The 20,192-nt window shown below is 41.0% G+C and overlaps 1 protein-coding gene across 5 annotated transcripts in view; it reads left to right on the top strand.

The window, feature by feature from the left end:
- Positions 1 to 4,260: 4,260 nt before the first annotated feature.
- ralgapb (Ral GTPase activating protein non-catalytic subunit beta) overlaps positions 4,261 to 20,192 on the top strand; it is a 29,104-nt gene continuing 13,172 nt past the window's right edge. For 3 of the 5 annotated variants that reach the window (XM_040159658.1, XM_040159655.1, XM_040159659.1), the window contains exons 1-14: positions 4,261 to 4,309; positions 5,659 to 5,843; positions 6,203 to 6,405; positions 8,103 to 8,269; positions 9,408 to 9,585; positions 9,810 to 9,941; positions 10,064 to 10,209; positions 10,764 to 10,811; positions 12,782 to 12,826; positions 13,094 to 13,141; positions 13,232 to 13,383; positions 16,683 to 16,848; positions 17,245 to 17,374; positions 17,484 to 17,651. In XM_040159658.1, coding sequence (XP_040015592.1) covers positions 5,688 to 5,843; positions 6,203 to 6,405; positions 8,103 to 8,269; positions 9,408 to 9,585; positions 9,810 to 9,941; positions 10,064 to 10,209; positions 10,764 to 10,811; positions 12,782 to 12,826; positions 13,094 to 13,141; positions 13,232 to 13,383; positions 16,683 to 16,848; positions 17,245 to 17,374; positions 17,484 to 17,651 — 1,739 coding nt within the window. In that variant the 5' untranslated portion in view covers positions 4,261 to 4,309; positions 5,659 to 5,687. Of the gene's footprint in view, positions 4,310 to 4,348; positions 4,391 to 5,047; positions 5,100 to 5,658; positions 5,844 to 6,202; positions 6,406 to 8,102; positions 8,270 to 9,407; positions 9,586 to 9,809; positions 9,942 to 10,063; positions 10,210 to 10,763; positions 10,812 to 12,781; positions 12,827 to 13,093; positions 13,142 to 13,231; positions 13,384 to 16,682; positions 16,849 to 17,244; positions 17,375 to 17,483; positions 17,652 to 20,192 lie in introns of those variants that run through there. The other 2 variants (XM_040159656.1, XM_040159657.1) reach the window with 2 other exon arrangements.

Raw genomic sequence — 20,192 nt, 5'->3', positions numbered from 1 at the left:
TTTTTTTTTTTTTTTTTTTTTTTTTTTTTTTCAGTTACGTTCAAAGGCACTAACCCACCCGTAAAATGGATTTATAATTCTGCGATAGAGGTGATACCGCTCTGACTGTGTTCACATATACAATTAGGATTGGACAGTTGTTTTGTGACGTAGCTGCCGTGACACACGAGGCAGTTGTTAACTTCCTGTTGCTGTTTGTTTCTAGAGTACAGAATAGCTCTGTTTTCAATGATGTGTGAACTGGCTCAAGATGCTGGAGTAAGTGGCTGTGTAGTTAACTCGTCCAAGTCAGTTAAAATAATCCCACCAAAACTACTTAACAAATGCCATAAATCTGGTAGTGAGTGGGGAAAAAAAAAAATAGGCGTAGAAGCCGCAAACACAAGAAGTTACTCAAAGCTAAAGAACAATCTGTAATGGAAGGGATCTTCGAACACAACAGTGAACCTGAAGACGAAACGTTGGGCGAAGTTAATGATGACCACGCTGAAGCTCTGCGAGCTAGACTAGCTAACATCAGGAAAGACATAAAAGACTAACAAAATCTCAGAGAGGAGCTGACATAATTTAGAAACGAAATTAGGACAGAGATGAGGCAAGCAATTGCTTCGCTTATTCAAAATATTGAGCACAAACTCAGAGAAAATAAATTACAAGAGCAAAAGGCAAGTATAACCGAAGCCCAAGGCAGCATACTAGAACTGGGGCAGTGGAATGCAGAGATTAGCAAAGCACTTCTGAAGATCCTAATTCAGATGCTACACATGCTAGACAAAATAAGCGGTGTTGAAGTTATTTCGCAGAGAAAACATATCTGCCTTTTTGGTCTACCTGAGGAATCTGAAGGAAGCTCTATAATCAACTACCTGGACCAGCTGCTAAAAAACCAAACTGGTGCTTCCTTAAGGCCTTAACCTGCAAATCCAAAGTGCCCACAGAGTGACCCTCTGAGATCAATATTGGTCAACGTTCTCTGGTTTAAGGAAATGGTTCTGAAGAAAACGTGGGAGAAGAGGGTGCAAGTGGGAGACAACCCAGTTTGACCATGACTATACCACGGAAATAGTCAAGAAATGCAGAGCATACGTAGACATAAAGAGGGCATTGAAAGAGCCCATCACTGCTTGATACTAACTTGGCTTCTCCTCTCTCCAATAGTTTTGTGCTTTCTCGTCTCTCTCTTCTCCTATACAAACCTGGTTGAAATTATTGGCATCCCTGAATTTTAAGAACAGAATATAATATATCTTCAGAAATAAATGCAAATTAACCAATTTCAACCATGGACCGTATCATAGTGAAAGGAAAGCTGGAAAGCGAACCACTTACTCTGATGTAGGGTGTAGGAAAGCATTAATAGAGGTAATGAAAAAGGAAACCAGACAATATATAGATGAAAAGAATGGTGAACGTGACCCAACCATCATTTGGGATGCCTTGGAAGCGGTTGCTCGAGGAAAACTAATAGCAAAAACCACATTATTGAAAAAAGTAAAAAAGAGAATTACTCATGAAAGGTTTATTAACCTTTCTCTTGAATTGGAGCAGCAATACCGAATTACTAAGGATCATGAAATATACCAACAAATAAAGAATATTAAAACAAAAATAAATGATATATTCTTAGGTGAAATGGCAAAAAGAAATTTATTTTTAAAGCAGAGTTATTATGAAATGGGCCCCAGATCATTGAATCTCCAGGCAGCGATGGCTACCCTGCAGAATGGTACAAGATCTTAAAAGAAGAATCCATATCAGTACTCCAGAATTCCTTTAAATGGAAAAAAAAAAAAGAATACCACCAACATGGGCAGAAACAATAATCTCAGTCATTCCAAAACCAGGTAGCAATAAGGACAATTGTGCAAATAATAGACCAATTTCAATAGTAAACACTGATTACAAATTACATACGTCCATTCCTCTCCAAAAGATTAAAGACGTTTTTGCCAGATCTAATAGATGAAGATCAAACAGGCTTCTTAAGAGGCAGTCAAACTTAGGAAATCAGGATAAATCCATATATAATAAGCAAAGCACGAAACAAAGTAGTTTCTTGGTGAGTATGCAGAAAAAGCGCTTGACTGTGTAAATTGGAGATTTTTGATCTTACTAGAAGGGCTAGGATTCAACAATAAATCAATTCAGCTGATCAAAACATTCTACAAAGAGCCCTCAGCTAGAATAAAAATAAAAGGAAACTTGCTGCAAAGACCTACCAGACAAGGATGCTGCTTATCACCAGCTCTCTTGCTAATTTTATTGAGTCCTTCGCTCAACCAGTTCGACAAAATGAAGGCGGGAGTCATGGTAAACTGGGTAGAGCATAAAAATCGACTTTTTGCTGATGATGTGATAGTTTTCCTCGAACTTTACATTTCCTATACTGATGAAGTTCCTTGAAACAGAAGAGAAGGAGAGCTGCAGAGTTTTCAAAATCTGAAAGAAAAATATGATCTGGGGAAGCATTTACAGGTATCCAGATAGATCCCTCCAAAGAATAGAGTGGTGTGAGCCAAATCATTACAAAAGCTTGTAAGAAAAGTTACATAAAAATTATCTCTGCATTATATCAAGGATTAAACCTAAATGATAAAATTCAACTAAATATATAAAAAATAAATGGGAGAGGGAGCTTAATATGGAAATTACAAAAGATGATTGGCAGAAGATACGGAAGATCCACCGAAAAAAGGACCAATGGCTGTCAATCATTGAGGACATTTTCTCAATGGAAGAACTGTCACATATAATGAGACAGTTCTTCTCATTATATGTGACAAAAATGGACAAAATGAGCAGTATACAATGGAGAAAATGAGCAGTATACAAGATGCAAATTGACAATGTCAACGGTAATCAATAGGACTGTATGAATATAATGTATTTCACAAGCACTGTTTGTTGATTTTATTAAATAAACAAAGATTTAAGTGAAAAAAAATGATTTGTGAGCTGACAAACTGACCTGGATTGTAGTCCTGTATCTGTACTGAAAGATTTGAACATTCTGTCCATTCATTTCAATGCCAGAAATCTTTTTAGAAAAAGCTGAATATCCTAAAAATTATAGTTTAAAATGGAATGATAGCAGACCTGTCTTGAAAAAGCTGAACATTTTGACAGTTGCTGAAAGTATTCAGAAGAACCAGAATAAAAATAATAAAGATTTGGATCCCAATAGTGTGACTGTTAAATCAGCATTCACAACATTCAACTACTAGAAATGGTTTTTGCGTTTCCCAGCTTGGGTGTGAAAGAGTAAGAGTAATGCTTTCAAATGAGTTATAACTAAGTTTAGGTTTAGGGTTGATTAATAAGCTGGAGTGGAAAACCGCTGTGACCCCTCCTCCTCAACCTGTGCTTCAAGGAATGTGAGAATTAATGAGTAGGGGCTGTTGATTCCTTCAGATCAACATATTCTTCTTGCTGCAACCAGGTTTCAGTAATACAGAATAAATCAATGTGATGATCAGTTATCAAATCGCTGCCTAATAGTGATTTAGATGAGACCGGCCAAATATTTAATAGTCCACAATTAATTGCCTCCTCTTCTGTTTATAGGTGGTCGGGGGGCAGACACCGTCTCTATGGGGGTTTGGGTGGGGGACTGCCGCAATGGAATCACAGAGAAGCATGTAGGACTGAACTCTGCCTCCTGGTCTCAACTCTGGGTTGTCATGGTTTTGGTCTATTAATAAACTCAGACAGATTTCTAAATAAGAGAGCTGCTCTATCCAACATGGGATGTGTGCCGTCTCTCCGTCCAGGTCTTCCCCAGAAAGTCCGTCAATTACCTGCAAATCAGACCTACACTGTAGGAATCTGCAGACTCCTGTTAACCATTTGGGTTGACTGTAAATCCAGTTGACTTTAAAGACTGGGTGACAAGAGTTGGTGGAATTTAGTTTTAGTACAGCATAAAAAAAAACAACCTGAGCACAGAGTCAGCAGCCACATCAGACAATGAATAATGGCTGAGGAGCTTAAAATACTGCCAGCATCTGGCAGCAAATACCATCCTGCATGTTGATGCTGCTCCAGTCTGCTTATTGACTGTAAACCGTCACTGTACACAGTACTGTACTGTCACCTGCCAGTCCCCGCTCAGGGAGAAGAGGGCACACACTCTACTTAGACTGATACCAAGAGAAGAAGTGTGAAGTCTCCCAACTGAACCTGAATGTAGCAGCAGGAGGAGGTTTGAGAGCTTTTGACCTTCAGAGATGCAGACTGATTTCACTGTTTGTGTTAGCATGTTAGCTTGGCAGCTCACCTGCAGCTCACTCTCCTGGACTCACCTGCTCAGGTATGACACTTAATCTCATTCTTTGACATTGTATCAGTGAGACAGACTGAACATTTACAACTCTGCAGGCTTCTGATAGTGGTGAGTTTGTTGTTACCGTTTAAAACAGTTTTTAACTAGCTTGTGTCAGTAAAGATCTAAACTGTGATCTGTCTATAGAGTCACTGCAGGACTGGGTTTACTGGTGTCTCAGCCAGTTTGTTACTGGGTCTCGTGAAATCACAATTTTTTTTCAAAACAAACTGATTTCTGACCAGCCAAAGGGGAAAAGAAACTCAGTACATTTACTCCAGTACCGCACTTTTCTGTTCATGTTCACCTCAATAATTTCTACATATTTAAAAGGTATTGTCAATGACATTGACAAATAAGAATAAAAGTGAAACTAAATAATAAAAGGCATTTCAGCTCTTATAAGGTTAAATTATATCTTGTATACCATTACAGTTCAAATCCAACATGACCCATGACTTAATTCATGACAACATTTCCGAACTTCAGCAAATCATAATTAGTGTATTTCTACTTTTTGATACTTTAACTTTACTAGACTTTTGCCACAGGACATGTATATCTGACAGCTGCAGGTTACTGTGTTCTTTAATGGTTTACATTTTCCATAGAAAACAACATAGTTCTGCTTCAGCAGTCGGACTTCCAGACTGTTGAGTATAAAATGTAAAAACTTTGTTTCTTTCCTCAGCTCAACGCAGACACACAAACCATGAATTTTGTTCTGAACAGTAACTTTAGAAGATCTCAACTTGATGTGTTTAGCTTACAACTTCAGGTAAATGCCAGAAAATATTTCACAAAGAATAAGGACGGCAGATTTTTTCTCCATCATTAGAAACATGTTGTGAAGAGACCTGTTAGTGTTCAGTATAAACAGGCGGCAAAACCTGTTCACATGTTCATATGGACATGTGACTATTGGATTAATACAGACTTTAAAACATGTGAACTTGTCCTTTAACAAAAGATCGAATTAACTTCAGTTTAAAGTCTTTGTGATCAGGTGACTAAATGTTTAATAACTTAGGACTCGTGTCTTTGAAAGACTATCCAAGTGCATTATGGGAAGAAGCCTTTTCAAAAACAGAAAAAAACACTCGTTAACATATTAAACTTGTCTGTCTGTCTCTGTCTGTCTGTCTCTGTCTGTCTGTCTGTCTTTCTGTCTGTCTGTCTCTGTCTCTCTCTGTCTGTCTCCATATATCTGTCTGTCTCCCTTGTCCCTGTCTGTCTGTCTGTCTGTCTTTCTGTCTGTCTGTCTGTCTCTCTCTGTCTCTGTCTCTGTCTCTGTCTTTCTGTCTGTCTGTCTCTCTCTCTCTCTCTCTCTCTCTCAGGTATTTAGGTGAGCTGTGATTGGCAGGTCATGGACCAATCACTGTCCAGTGGGCGGGGTCACGTGAGTGTGCTCAGTTGTTTCCCACCCTCTGTGGGGAGAGACATTGCTGTTGCTGTGGTGAAGCCCCTGGGAGCCAGCCTGGGAAACCCTGACACCCATAGCCTGCTGCGCACAGACAGACAGGTGTGTGTGTGTGTGTGTGTGTGTGTGTGTGTGTGTGTGTGTGTGTGTGTGTGTGTGTGTGTGTGTGTGTGTGTGTGTGTGTGTGACCTGTATGGAAAGTTAAACACACGCAAAGGTGTTGATCTGTAATCAGTGTTTGTTGAGTCTGAAAATAATTTACAGACTCCTACCTTCATGTTTATATCAGTCAGGATGGAGATAATAACAGAAATACCTGTCAGTGTAACACATTCCATCCTCCAACATGATCACCACCTCTGAGAGAGTTTAAACACAAACCTGCACGAAGGAGGATTTATTACGGGCCTGCTTCATTTGAACCCTGGGATTGGTTAAGAAATCTGTATTTGTGTATCCAGGTGAAGTGGACAATGGAGGTGCTGTGTTACGGTTTGACTCTTCCATTGGACAGAGACACAGTTAAACTCTGTGTTGACGTGTACACTGATTGGCTGATGGCCCTGGTTTCCCTGAGAGACTCCATCCCACCACCAATAAGCAGAGAGCCCAACCTGTACGTCCAGAAGATCCTTCGACACCTGTACAGCCTGTTCCTGCCCAGGTAGACTGTCACACTAGGACTCAACCACTGACAGACGTCTCAACACTGATCCCGGATCTGATCCACACAAGAGGAGCCTTTTATTAAGGAACCTATGACCTTTAATGACCCCATGACCTTAAATTACCTGGTGACCTTTAATGACCCCATGTCCTTAAATTACATGGTGACGTTTAATGACCCGGTGACCTTTAATGAACCTGTGACCTTTCCTTTATCCAGAGAATTTATGACAAGGTCCATCCGTATATTATTGAAAGAATCTACAGGATGTTCTACTGGTTCTTTAGAAGGTAACTGAATAGATGTATCGGTCCTTTATGTGTCTCTAGTTGTCTTTTAGAAGGTTGGAATGGTCACTGAAGAGGTGCCACATGTCCTTTAGGATGTTCGGTGGTTCTCGGGGTCCTTTGGAGGTTTGATTTTAGGGTTCCATTTAGAGAGTGAACACATGTTGGACAGAACCTTCCACTTACCCCTATCAACTGAGAGAAGTAAGAGAATATGTTTGTTCATCCCTCCAGTAGTTTTCCACACAATAAGAGAATTTATGAGAAAGATTTAGGTGGCCCTGAGGAGGTTCTACGGTCCTTTGGGTGGTTGTAATAATTTTTTTGGCGGTTCGAGTGGTCATTGAAAATATTCTCATGGTCTAGGTGGTTCTAGATATTCTTTACGTGGTTCTAGTGGTATTTGGAGGGTTGATGTACATTAAGGAGGTTCTATAGGTCCTTTGGGTGGTTCTACGCATTGTTTTGGAAGTTCTAGTGGTCACTGGGGAGGTTAAAGGGATCCTTTATTTTGTCGAAGTCATTCTTTAGGACACTGTAGTGGTCATTAAGGATGTTATTTAGGTCCTTTTATCTGGTTCTAGTGGCCAGTGGGGGGGGTTCGAGGCGTCCCGTAAGTGGCTGTATTCATTTTTAGGGTGTTCTACTTGTCACTGTGGAGGCTCTAGGTGTGTTGTGGGTGAACCTGTTAGTTCCTGAATAGGTGCACCATAGGTGCACCTATTCAGACCTATTCAGTCACTAGAACTTTAAAAAGTTCTATTGACCATTTAGAAGGTTCTAAATGAGAATTTCTGGGTTCTTTAGGTTTCTCTAGTTATTCTTAAGGTTCTAGTGGTCAATTAGGAGGTTATATGTGTCTTGTAGGTGGTTCTAGCCAAACTTCGCCTTTGAGGAGGTTCTAGACTTTTTTTGAGTGGTTCTAATCACTGTTTAGGAATTTCTAGTTGTCTGATTGGATGTTATTTTAGCCCTTTTATGTGGTTCTACTGGCCAGTGTGGTGGTTCTAGCTGTCCTGTAGGTGGCTGTATTCATCTTTTTTGTTTGCTGTGTTCTTGGAGACAATAGTCCTACAAAAGAGGAACCTCAGAGTCGTATAAGGTTGTTCTCTTCTGCAGATGTTTATCCACAGCTGGTAAAAACTAAACCTACTGTTCCACCACTGCTTCATGTTTCTCTGTCAGTTTTTAGACAAAAACTACAGAACATGCGTCATTTTTTAGAGTTCAGCTTTCAGCTCATTCTGTTTTGTTCTGTTTCTCACATAACATGCCAACCTCAGGTCACCTGCTGTCCCATAATGCCTTTGGAAGTGAACAGTGGGCAACCTTATCACACTGCTCATTTTTCAGCCCTCACTGTCTTTGTTTATCTAATAAACTCTTGTCCCCCTACCCTCTTTTCAGGTCAGACCGGGCAAATCCGGTCTACCTGTCTCTATGTCAGCAGGTTTTGTGTGCAGTTCGGTCAGTGGCCAGGGAGAGTGCTGTGATGAGCAGAGACACCTGGGAGACTCTGCTGCACTTCCTCCTCCGCATCAACCATGCCATACTGTTTCCACCCACTGCTGCAGGTGAGACAGTGACCCCATCCCCTTTATGTTCTCACCTGTCTCCCACCTTTCTGTCTATCAGCAAGTGGTGTATTTGATCTGTCGTTCTCTCACCTCTCTCTCACCTGTCTCTCTTTCTCAAACCTGTCTCTGATCTCTGTCTCTGCTCTCTCTCTGACCTCTCTCTCTCTCTCTCCTAACTTGTCCAAGTGTGTGTGAGTGGAGTGCATAACAGCTGAGTGAGGAGAGTTTCCTCACTCACTTTCTCTTTCTGTTTCTTTTCAGAGGGATTTTTCTAACCTTTCATACTCTGTTGTTTCTCTATGGTCATTTCTGCATCCAGGTATGGGCTTATCTTTCTTTTTCTTGGTAGTCATAGTTACATACAGAGCTGTAACGTGGCATCAACATGGGATGAGGCGTGTACCTGGTCCCAGTGTGGTGATGGAGGTGGTGTTGCTTAGGTTTGTGAGAGATTGTGTTACCAGTTTTAATTTTGTGGCTGATTGGTGTATGGTCCTAAGTACCTGTTGAGGCAAAGGCGCAATTGTACGCTTCTGAATTTTATGCTTGCAGTGGCTAAACTTGCTATCTGGAAATCCAGGGAAACCCAGTGATATAAAGTGCTAGGCAGGTGAACCCATTAATTGGAAGCAGTTAAAGATCTGTCAATTCAGGTTAGTTGAGCAGGCAACTGGAATACTGGCTAGGCTGGGCCTGGGCAGACTGGGGGCAAAGGGAGTGGATCCAGGTTAGTAAGTCTGGGGTGAACAGGAAACCAGGGAATGGCCACGAGGAACAGGGCAGCAGATTGAACCAGGCAGTGAGGGATGTGCTGGGCTGGAGTCAGAGGCAGGATGGACTGCAGGAAGACGGAGAAACAGGATTAGGTCAGCAGCAAAAAACACTGGAGAACAAAAGTACTCTAAGTACAAAACTAGAGCAGCTAGAGCTTAGCTGTACCAACAGTAGCAGATCTCTTTGACCTGTTTCTCTCTCAACTGTCTCTCACCTGTCTCACTCTCTCTGGCCTGTCTCCCTCTTACTGATTCTCTCTCTTTGGCCTGTCTCTCACATGTCTGTATTTCACCTGTCTCTCTCTGACAATGTCTTTCGTTCACCTGTCTCTCTCTCTCTCTCTGGCCTGTCTGTCTCTCAGAAGGCGGTCTGTCTGACCTGTCGATGGCAGTCCTCTTGGAAGTCTGGTTGCTGTCTTGCTCTCGGTGTTTCCCATCCCGCTCACTGTGGCAGGTGTGCAGACAGATGCTGAGCAGCTGGAGACATCAGCCTGCGGTGGTGGAGCAGTGGAACCGAGTCGTCGCAGCTTTAACCTCCAGGTTCAAATCAGTTCCTGTAGTTCTGTCATCTGTCTCAGTGATTGCACACACACCAGGTTATTCATGTTGACGGCGGTGTGTCATTTGGATGTTGTTTTTTTTATTGTTGTTTTTGTTGGTGGTGTTGCTTTACGTTGTTGTTGTTTTTGAGCTGTTGCATTTTTGTTTTTGTTGTTGTTGTTGTATTGCATTGTTGTGCTGTTGTTTTTGTGTTGTGTTTTCAGGTTGCTGCTGCTGACCTTCGGTCCGTTATTCCCTCAGTTTAAAGTCCCTGATGAAGATGCTGCTCTGATCCCTGCAGACATGGACAACGATAGAGTCCCTCAGACCTGGTTCAGGTTCCTGCACTTGTTCAGGTAACACACCCTTAAATCTCCCTGAAATTTCTTTTAATACAAAATGGATTAATCTTTCTTCAGACTGGACAAGTAAGGTGTTTCTTGCTAAGACTCACTCTTTTAATGCCCCCCCCCCCCAGTAACCCAGTGGACCTCAGTCACCCTGTGATTGTTGGTTCGACTCCTTCCTCTCAGGAGGAGGTGTTAAGAGGAGGAGACAGTCAGCTGCCAAACATCTTCTTCAGAGCCATGAGAGGAGTCAGTACGCTGGTCGACGCCTTCCTCGGTATTCTAACCTCTGACCTCTGATCCCCATCTAACCCCCTTCCCTTCCCTGACCATACCTCTACCTAACTGCTGACCCCCACCCGACCCCAGACCACTAACTAACCCAGGACATCTGACCTCTATAGCCTCACATTTAAAGGACCGTTGTGGTGTTTCTGCATATTTGATCCCATTTACTACAAATCACACATTTGACATTTCTGCTAATCATCTCCCAAATTATCCATCAGTTTACAGATTTCTTTCCATCCAGACAACTGTTGGGTTCGCTTCATTTGTATGAAAATAACTTGTAGAGACTTATAACCAGAGACATAATCCATGACAATTATTGTTAACTCTCCTTTTCTTTTCACATATCTTTAATCAAATGTTCTGTGGTTTACCCACTCACTGTAAAATGAAATTATCCTTCTCTTCCTCCACATGCTGTTTGTGGAGGAAGTGAAGGAAAATTTCAGTTTACAGCCTGAATCGTGTTGTTGTTTTGACCAATATGTGAAAAAAATACTGAGTAGTTGTGAGGAGTAAATGTTTCCTGTGTTTCTGCAGGTGTGACAGTGGTCAAAGAACCAACAGAGCTGCTGCTGCCAAACACTGGTACATACACACATTACCTCCATACACCGGTCGTGTATTACCTACATACAGTAGTAAACACACATTATCTAGACACTGGAATACACACATTACCTACATACAATGATATATACACATTAACCACATACACTTGTATACAAGCATTACCTACATATAATGGTATATACATATTACTTATGACTACTGGTCAAAAGTTTTAAAAGATTTATCTCTTCCAGCTGTTATTTAAATTTACATAATTCAATCTCTCAGTGTTTCTAAAATTAAAGCACAGAAAAAAATAGATTTTATTAAAAAAAAACAAGGAATCATTGAATCTTCTTGTTGAACTAAATTTAATCTAAATTCTGACTCATCCAGCAGCTGAACTCACTCCTGATGTTCTTTCTACAATGGAAATCAAACATTGTTCAGAAAGTTGGTCCCAACTCTGTTGCAGAAGTTCCCATCAACGTGTTGCACCTACAGGTTGCTTTGCTTTCACCTTCTGTCCGGTTCATCCCAAACCAGCTCCATGGTCTGGAGACTGTGCTGATCTTCCATCGTGTGAAGCCACCGTCTGGTTCTGTTCTTCTAATGTTCTGGGTCATTATCTTGCTGTAGGATGAAGCCCTGACCAACCGGTCTGTCTTCCTCTGTTACTTGTCTTTCTCTCCAGTCTGACACCAGTTTACCAGTAACTACTTCCTGTAGCACAGTGTTGACCTGATGATGCATCAGAGGGTGTTGTAACACAGTTTGTTCCAACTCTGAGGGTTTGTCAGTCATCAGATAAAGTTATGGAACCTGTAGGAATCATTTGCATCAACTTTCAAGGCTTCATTTCCTTCCACTGCTTCAGGAAAAAGCTGTAAGTGAACCACTTTCTTTATCCCTAAAAAAGGTCTGTTTTCTGTGGAATTTACAGGATTTTTCACTTTTGGATGACTTAAACTTTGTTTTTTTTGTGTTTTTTTTTTACCTTGAGCAGTTTACCTCTGACCTTTGCACCATTTATGATTTTTCAATGGACTTGAGCTGCTGATAATTTCAATAAAAACTAGAAAACTGGGGGTCATAGGCGGTGCTAATAAGAGGCTAGGTGAGGCTAAGCCTCCCTGAAATTATCATAGAAATATAATGAATTATGAACTGATGATTATTTGAATGCAATAGCTGGCAGGTTATTTTGGTGAGAGAGAGCGAGCAAGCAAGAGAAAAAAGCTGAGAGACCGAGCATGAGAGACAAAAGCCTCTAATTACTGGTTATAACGACCCGCACAAACAGCAGTCTGACCGTTTCCTGGCCTCCGACCGTTTCCTGATCTCACTTTGCCTGTCTGTTTATTGTGGTGCCAAACGTGACATGCACTGTGCACAGGTAGGAGGAAAGGAGCAAACAGGTGGGTGGGGGGGTTATTCAGATGAAGCAGTGCAAATTGATTTGTTGGTGTTGCTGTGCTGAGAATAATTGTCTCAGAACCACATCTGTTTGTGAAGCAGCAACACTCCGCTGGCACTTCAGTGATTTTTATCAACAAGAGCAAACTAAATTCTTAAAGCAAATGCACAGAAATAACAGAATTCTGCATAAAGTGTAAATCAAATCTACGTAAAAAAATGAACATTTAATTTGGTTAAACCAGGAATGCAGATAAAGCAGTGTGCATTGATTTATAAATAAAATATGATTGATTATGACAGTATCTATCAACAGTTGCTTTACACTGTATGAAAAGGTTCCCCTTCGGGTCATTAAATCCCTGTAGCATCTGAAGGCAGCAGGACACATATGTTAATTAATCTGCAGTGCAACATGCACTGGCATACACACATTACCTATACACTAGTATATATGCAACAGTACATACACTGGTATACATACATTACCTACATACATCGGTATACACATGTTGTCTATATGGCATACAATGGTATATACAAACACATTACCTGTAAACCTATTTGCTTTAATTGCTGTGTTTCTCCAGGACGGACAACAAGGATCCATTTCAGAGACCGGTTGCCTTCACTTGGTAAACCAGATTAATCCAAATTGATCATGTCAGTCTGATCAATAAGATACTCAAAGCAGAGCCACTGTGAGTCGTCTGACAGCAGAACGAGAACCAGAATCACAACCATTGCCTGGTCTCTGTTGGACTTACAGGCCGGAAATATTTCTCTGATTCATTGAAGCTGATTTTATTGACCACATTAATCCAAAATCAAACCTTCACTCTTACCTCTGATGGTTGGTTTTCAGTTTGAGGATTTATATTTTCCTCCTTGTTTCCTCCCAGGTGTTGCTGTGACCAAGAGCCCCTTCAGAGACCGCCTCCCCTCCTATGGTAAGCCCCGCCCCCCTTACCTGATTTGATTGGTGGATTTGATCTGTAGTAAGAGTACAGACGGGTACAACTGTTCTCTGATCTCCTCAGGTATATCCCGGCCTCGTTCTGACAGTGCCCCGCCCACCCCAGTGAACATACTGAGCATGCCCAATGCTTCTCCCTCCACCACCTCCCCCCCTACACACAACAGACGACCAAAACCTGTGAATGTTTCCAAGGCAATCAGCAAGCCTCCTGTGGTATGACCCACCATAGTTCAACTCTGGGATGATTTTTTTCATGGTGGTACAGTACTGTTTTTATACCAGTCATAGAGCTGTATGTTCTTCGCAGACAATTCAACCTTGGTTTCATCAGTCCACAAAACTTTTTCTCAGTAGTATTGTGGAGAGTCAGGCTGCTCTTTGACAAACTTCAGGCACAGTGATGTTTTTGTTGGAGAGCAGCAGCTTCCTTCATGGTGTCTTGTCATGGACTCCATGTTTATTCAATGACTTGCACATAGTAGTCTCAGGAACAGAGATGTTAACCGGCTCCAGTGATTCCTTTAAGCCTTTAGCTATTACGCTGGGCTTTTTTTTTTTTTTTTACCTCACTGACCATTCTGTTTTGTTCTTATTAGCTGGGCGCCCATTTCTAGACGCTGTTGGGCTTGTTACTAAAAGAATGTAATCTATTACTCATTACTCGTTATTCTTTTGAAAAGTAATAATACTTTACTTATTACTCTCTCCCCACACTAGTTTGTTTCACTACTCATTATATTACTTTTCTGTTAAACCCTACGAAATTGGTAATTGCATCCTTTCTCCTCAAGATTCGGACTTTGCTTGTGCACCTCTGTGTGAATGTCAAAGTAATCGCTGGTGAGCGCAGTTATTGCTAAGGCTTCAAACTAGCAAAATTATTTTCTACCTGGTGGTCTTTTGTTTCCTGTGACCGGTATTTTCCCAAGAATCTGTCTGAAAGGCGGAGAGTCAGTTTTGGTGATAGGCAACGTTTCATCCACAACATATCCAGGCACAAGTCTGTACTGTGCTGTACAACAGCACAACGTTGTTGCAGCCGCTGAATGTAAGTGTTCCATCTTCCAAGCTAGCTTGCTGCTTGGTGACTTGTATGAATCTGGGGATGTGATTGGAGTGTTGGGTTTCAAATCATTAGGGGGTGACAATAAAAGTAAGGTTGCAACGGGTTATTTTTCTCGTGGGGTATCTGTAATATTATTTCTGAAATTTTATTAGTAATTCGTTACACTTCTCTTTACTGGGGAAAGACAATTAGTGTAAAGTGTTACTAGAAGGTAGTTACTGCCCTACAATTCAATTCAATTCAATTTTATTTATATAGCACCAAATCATAACCGAGGCAATCTCAGGGCACTTTTCATATAGAGCAGGAGGGAGGACAGAGAACATCACACAATACAGGTTTAACATAAAGAGTTATAACAATAATGAGACCAATAATAAAACTAATAATTATAATAATAGGATGAATAATAATACTAATAAAACCAAACATTATAATAGTAATATTAATAATAATAATAATAATCATAATAATTGAAGCTGTGGGTGTTGAGCAGGATCATGGGGCAGTAGGTGGTTTACAGTCACAGATCCAGACTCTGCAGCACCAGGGGCAGAAATACCTGCAGAAAGAGACAGGAGGAGAGAGGAGAGAGAGACGAGAAAGCACAAAACTATGGGAGAGAGAAGAAGTCAAGTTACTTACAAACATTGATGCAATATAAATGCTTACACATGGAGAGGAAGAGGAGGAGAGAGGAGCTCAGTTCATCATGGGAGGTCAGCCAGCAGTCTAGGCCTATAGCAGCATAACTAGGTGAGTGGTTCAAGCCAAGGCTGAGCCAGTCCTGACTATAGGCTTTCATCAAAAATGAGGGTTTTAAACCTACTCTGAAATGTGGAGAGGGTGTCTGCCTCCTGGACCAAACTGGAAGAAGGTTACACAGTAGAGGAGCCTGATAACTGAAGGCTCTGCCTCCCATTCTACTTTTGGAGACTCTAGGGACCACAACTAAGCCTGCGTTCTGGGAGCGCAGTGTTCTACTGGGGTAAGAGGGTACTATGAGCTCTTTAAGATATGATGGTGCCTGACCATTAAGGGCTTTGTAGGTGAGGAGGAGGATTTTAAATTCTATTCTGGATTTTACAGGGAGCCAATGCAGAGAAGTTAACATGGGAGAAATGTGATCTCTTTTCTTTGTTCCTGTCAGTACTTGCGCTGCAGCATTCTGGATCAGATGCAGAATATTTAAAGATTTGTTGGGACAGCCTGATAATAAGGAATTACAATAATCCAGCCTAGAAGTAACAGAAACATGGACTAGTTTTTCAGCGTCTTTTTGAGAAAGGATGTGTCTGATTTTTGCAATGTTAGGTAGGTGAAACGAGGCAGTCCTTGAAGTTTGTTTAATGTGGGAGTTAAAGGACGTATCCCGATCAAAGATAACTGAGAGAATCCAAACATTGGTGCTGGAGGGCAGGGCAATGCCATCCAGAGTAAACTTATCATTAGATAAGGGGTTTCTGAGGTGTTGGGGGGCAAGTACAATAACTTCAGTTTTGTCTCAGTTTGACCTGGTCATCCAGGTCTCTATGTCCTTAAGGCATAGTTGAAGTTTAGCTAACTGATTTGTTTCATCGGGCTGCAATGATAAATAACACTTGGGTATCATCTGCATAACAATGGAAGTTTATGGAGAGTTTCCTAATAACATTGCCTAAAGGAAGCATATATAAGGTGAATAGAACTGGTCCAAGAACAGAACCTTGTGGAACTCTGTGACTACCTTTTGAGTATATGGAGGGTTTATCGTTAACGGGCACAAATTGAAATTGATCTGATAAATAGGACTTAAACCAGTTTAGAACGGTTCCTTTAATGCCAGTTCAATGTTCCAGTCTCTGTAATAGGATATGATGGTCAATGGTATCAAATGCAGCACTAAGATCTGCTTCTGTGGAGAGTAGCCATTGAATTAACTTGTCTCCATTTTCAGACACTTTTACTGTGGACTGATGAATGTCTAAACTCTTTGAGATGAGTCCCTAACACTTTCCAGCTCTTTACAGATCAACAATTCTTGATCCTAAGTCTTTTGAGATCTTTTTTGTGTGGCCTGGTTAGCATCAGCAGATGGTTGTGAAAAACAAGCTCAAAATCTTTAAGTGTTTTTTATAAGTCACAGTAGCTCTAACCCAATCCTCCAGTCTGGTTTCACTGACTGAACTCCAGGTTTGCCAGGTCCTGACTCCAGTTAGCTTCTGTCGATGTCATAGCCGAGGGGCTAACATACTTTTTCCAGCATAAACTGTGAATGTTTGAATGATAATTTCAATATGGACAGGAATAATACAATGATTTGTGTGTTATTAGTTCAAATAGATTGTGTTTGTTCATTATTGTAACTTAGATGAAGATCTGCCCATATGTTATAAGGGTTTGCTTACTTTCTCTTGTCTTGGTATGTTTGAAACATTTTCTGGGCCTCCTCCTCCTCTCCTTTCAGATGTCTTCCTCCCCCCATCACTGGAAGTCCTCCTCCCATCCTCCTCTGTGCTCCTGTCCCCGACCCTCTCCCTCCCCCCTCAGGTGTAATGTGGACTCCCTCCTGCACCTGTTCGGCCCCTGGCTGTTTGATGCTGCTCTGATCAGCAGAGACTCTGGTCTGTCTGGTCAGTACTTTCTATGTCTTACAACGGTACTACAGTACTTCTACAGTACTACTACAGTGCAACACATACTACACACTGCGCTACAAACACAATACTGCACATTCTATACACTGTATTATATAGTACTACATATGCTACACATTGTACCTCACATAGTACTACACGTACTACACACTGCACTACACAAGGTACTACACATACTGTATACTGTACTACATAGTACTACATATACTACACAATGCATTACACGTGTACTATACATACCACACACTGTACTACACACAGTACTGCACATACCACAGAATGTACTATACACAGTTCTGGTACTTCATCAACTGTGTACTGTTGCTGTGAAGCAGCTGCAGGTTACCACACAATAAACTGTGTCTCCTTCAGCTGGTCACTGTGATGTCACTGTGATGTCAGAAAGGTGGGCGTCTGGTCGAGCTGAGGCCTGTGGGACACTCTGCAGGATCTTCACCTGTAAGAAGACTACAGAGGACATCCTGCCTGTCTACCTGTCCAGGTATGTGTCTGTCTACCTGGCACCTGTCTATCTACCTGTCCAGGTCTCTGTCTAGTCACCTGTCTTTGGACCGTGTTATGATCATGGTCATCCCCCTCTCTCCCCTCAGGTTATACCTGGTTATCCTGGAGGGTCTTCAGGTGCGTGAGGGGGTGTGTCCTCCTGTTCTGGCCTCCATCCTGCTGAACTCCACTTGCCTGTTCTGCTGTGACCTGAGAGGAGTCAACCTGCTGCTCCCCTCGTTCATCTCAGCTCTGGAGAGCGTACTGCTTGACAGGTACAAGTACTGCAAATACTACAACCACTGTGGATACTAGTACCAGTACTGCAAAATTTACTACTTTGAACACAGTACTTATACTGTAGATACATGAACTTCTGCTGCCTGTTTCTAGGAGTCTGATCTGGTCTGATGAGGCTCAGTGAGTCTTTGCTGTGTCAGGTGACTGTTTTATTTCATACATACTGTATCTGCACAATGTCAAAGATAAAACAATAAAGTTTACCACTCGTTTCCACTGTGGTCCCTGAGCCCAGTACTAACATTGAATCCATACAACAAATACAACGTGTAACGTCAACGATAAACTCTCTTCAGTCAGAACATCCAGAACACACACACAGATTTGCATAAAATTCCCGCACAGATGAGCTGAGATCATGAACTTCCACTTCCAAGTTTCCTTCAGCCACTTTAACTTCCTTTCTCAAACTGAGGTTATTCATGTTTTAATATGAAGTTGGAACTTGTTCCAGTTTCCTGCTCCACAGACTCTAAAGGAATTAATCTTCATGTTGGTTTCAAAACCTCAGCAAACACAAGCCAGCAACCCTGGCTCCAGTCTGACGGGCTGTGAAACTGATCTTTGAAATCCTCAGGGACTCTAATGTTACAGATACAGTCCTGGTTGAAATTATTGGCACCACTGAATTTTAAGTACAGAATTTAGAATATCTTCACAAATAATTGCAACTTATTCTGTTTTGTATAATCAGATATTTAATAAAATGTCCAAAGTTACTGAACTTGAACAAAAAAAATGCTTTCATATAGTGATATAACGACTTACTTACTTCCTGTAAAGCGGTACTAGTAACTAGTTACTGCCCTACACTGCTTCTAGGGAGAGAAGCCACAGAATTAACTCGTCTCCATTTACTCAGTTTTGTCAGACTGTGGACTGATGAGTATCTACATTTTTTGAGATGACTCTGTAAACCTTTCCAGCTCTTTATAGATCAACAAATCTTGATCCCAAGTCTTCTGAGATATATTTTTTTAAGGCCCGGTTCACATCAGCAGATAGTTCTTGTGAATAACAAACTTAAAGCGTTTGGGTGTTTTTTATAAGTCACAGTAGCTCTAACCCACACCTCTTGTCTGGTTTCACTGACTGAACTCCAGGTTTGCCAACTCCTGACTCCAGTTAGCTTTTGTTGATGTCATAGCTGAGGGGCTCACATACTTTTTCCAACCTTACCTGTGAATGTTTGAATGATATTTTGAATATGGACCAGAATAATACAATGATTTGTGTGTTATTAAACTAAAAATGATTTCATATAGTGATATGAAAAATACACACATAAAATGTACAGTTGACACTATTGACATTATTGGCAGCCTTTTGTTGTATTTAAATTAGTTCCACAAACAATTAAACAAACAAATAAGACTCACCTGAGCTTAATTTTCAGTGTTCATCTGAATTGAAATGACCTGAATTAACCAATTAATGATGGTTTTACTTCATAAATAGTGGCTGATTGTTTCCAGTTTCTTCTTCAAAATGGCAAAAGCAAGAGAGCTGTCTGAGAACATCAGACATGCAATTATCGAAAAACATAACAATTCCTAACGCTACAAGGTAATCACCAAAGATCTTGAAATCCCTCTTTCAGCAGTTCGTAATGCCAAGAAGTTTCGCAGTCATGAAACTGTTAACACACTTCCAGGATGTGGCGCTAAGAAGAAACTCAATGAGAGAAGTCTGTAAAGGTTGATGTGGATTATGGAAAAAACACCACCCAAGACATCTAAGGAGCTTCAGGCCGACCTGGATCAATCTGGAGTGGTGGTTTCAGCCCGTACCATACACCACACCCTAAACCGATGTAGGGCTCCATGGACAAATGCCAAATAGGACACCACTATTGAAAGAAAGGAACAAAAAGGCAAGACTGATTGATAAGCCATAGCCTGTCTGGGATAATGTTCTATGGACAGATGAAACCAAAGTAGTGCTCTTTGGGAATGCAGTGCATCAGTTTGTTTATAGGTGAAAAAATGTAGTCCATAAAGAAAACAACACCCTACCTACAGAAAATTATCAGGGCATTTTAGAGCAAAATGTATTACCCAGGGTCAGAAAACTAGGTTTGAGGAGAAGGTCTTGGGTCTTTCAGCAGGAAAACGACCCAAAGCACACATCCAGCAGCACAAAAGAATGGTTGAAAAGGAAAAGATGGACTGTTGTAACTGGCCAGCAATGAGTCCTTTAAATTAAATTCAGTTTTATTTATATAGCGCCAAATTATAACAGAGGTTGCCTCAGGGCAATTTTCATATAGAGCAGGTCTACACCGTACTCTTTATAGTTATATTTACAGAGACCCAACATTCCCCCATGAGCAAGCACTTGGCGACAGCAGCAAGGAAAAAGCACAGCACAGGTATAACATAAAGATGTATAACAATAATGAGACTAATAATAAAATTAATAATTATAATAATAGGGTGAATATTAATACTAATAAAACTAAATATAATAATAGTAATGATAATCATAATAATTGAAGCTGTGGGTGTTGAGCAGGA

Source organism: Xiphias gladius, chromosome 21, assembly GCF_016859285.1.
Source record: "Xiphias gladius isolate SHS-SW01 ecotype Sanya breed wild chromosome 21, ASM1685928v1, whole genome shotgun sequence".
Classification (NCBI taxonomy): domain Eukaryota; kingdom Metazoa; phylum Chordata; class Actinopteri; order Istiophoriformes; family Xiphiidae; genus Xiphias; species Xiphias gladius.
The sequence above is the reverse complement of the archived record's forward strand: the minus strand, read 5'-3'. Positions and strand labels throughout refer to the sequence as shown.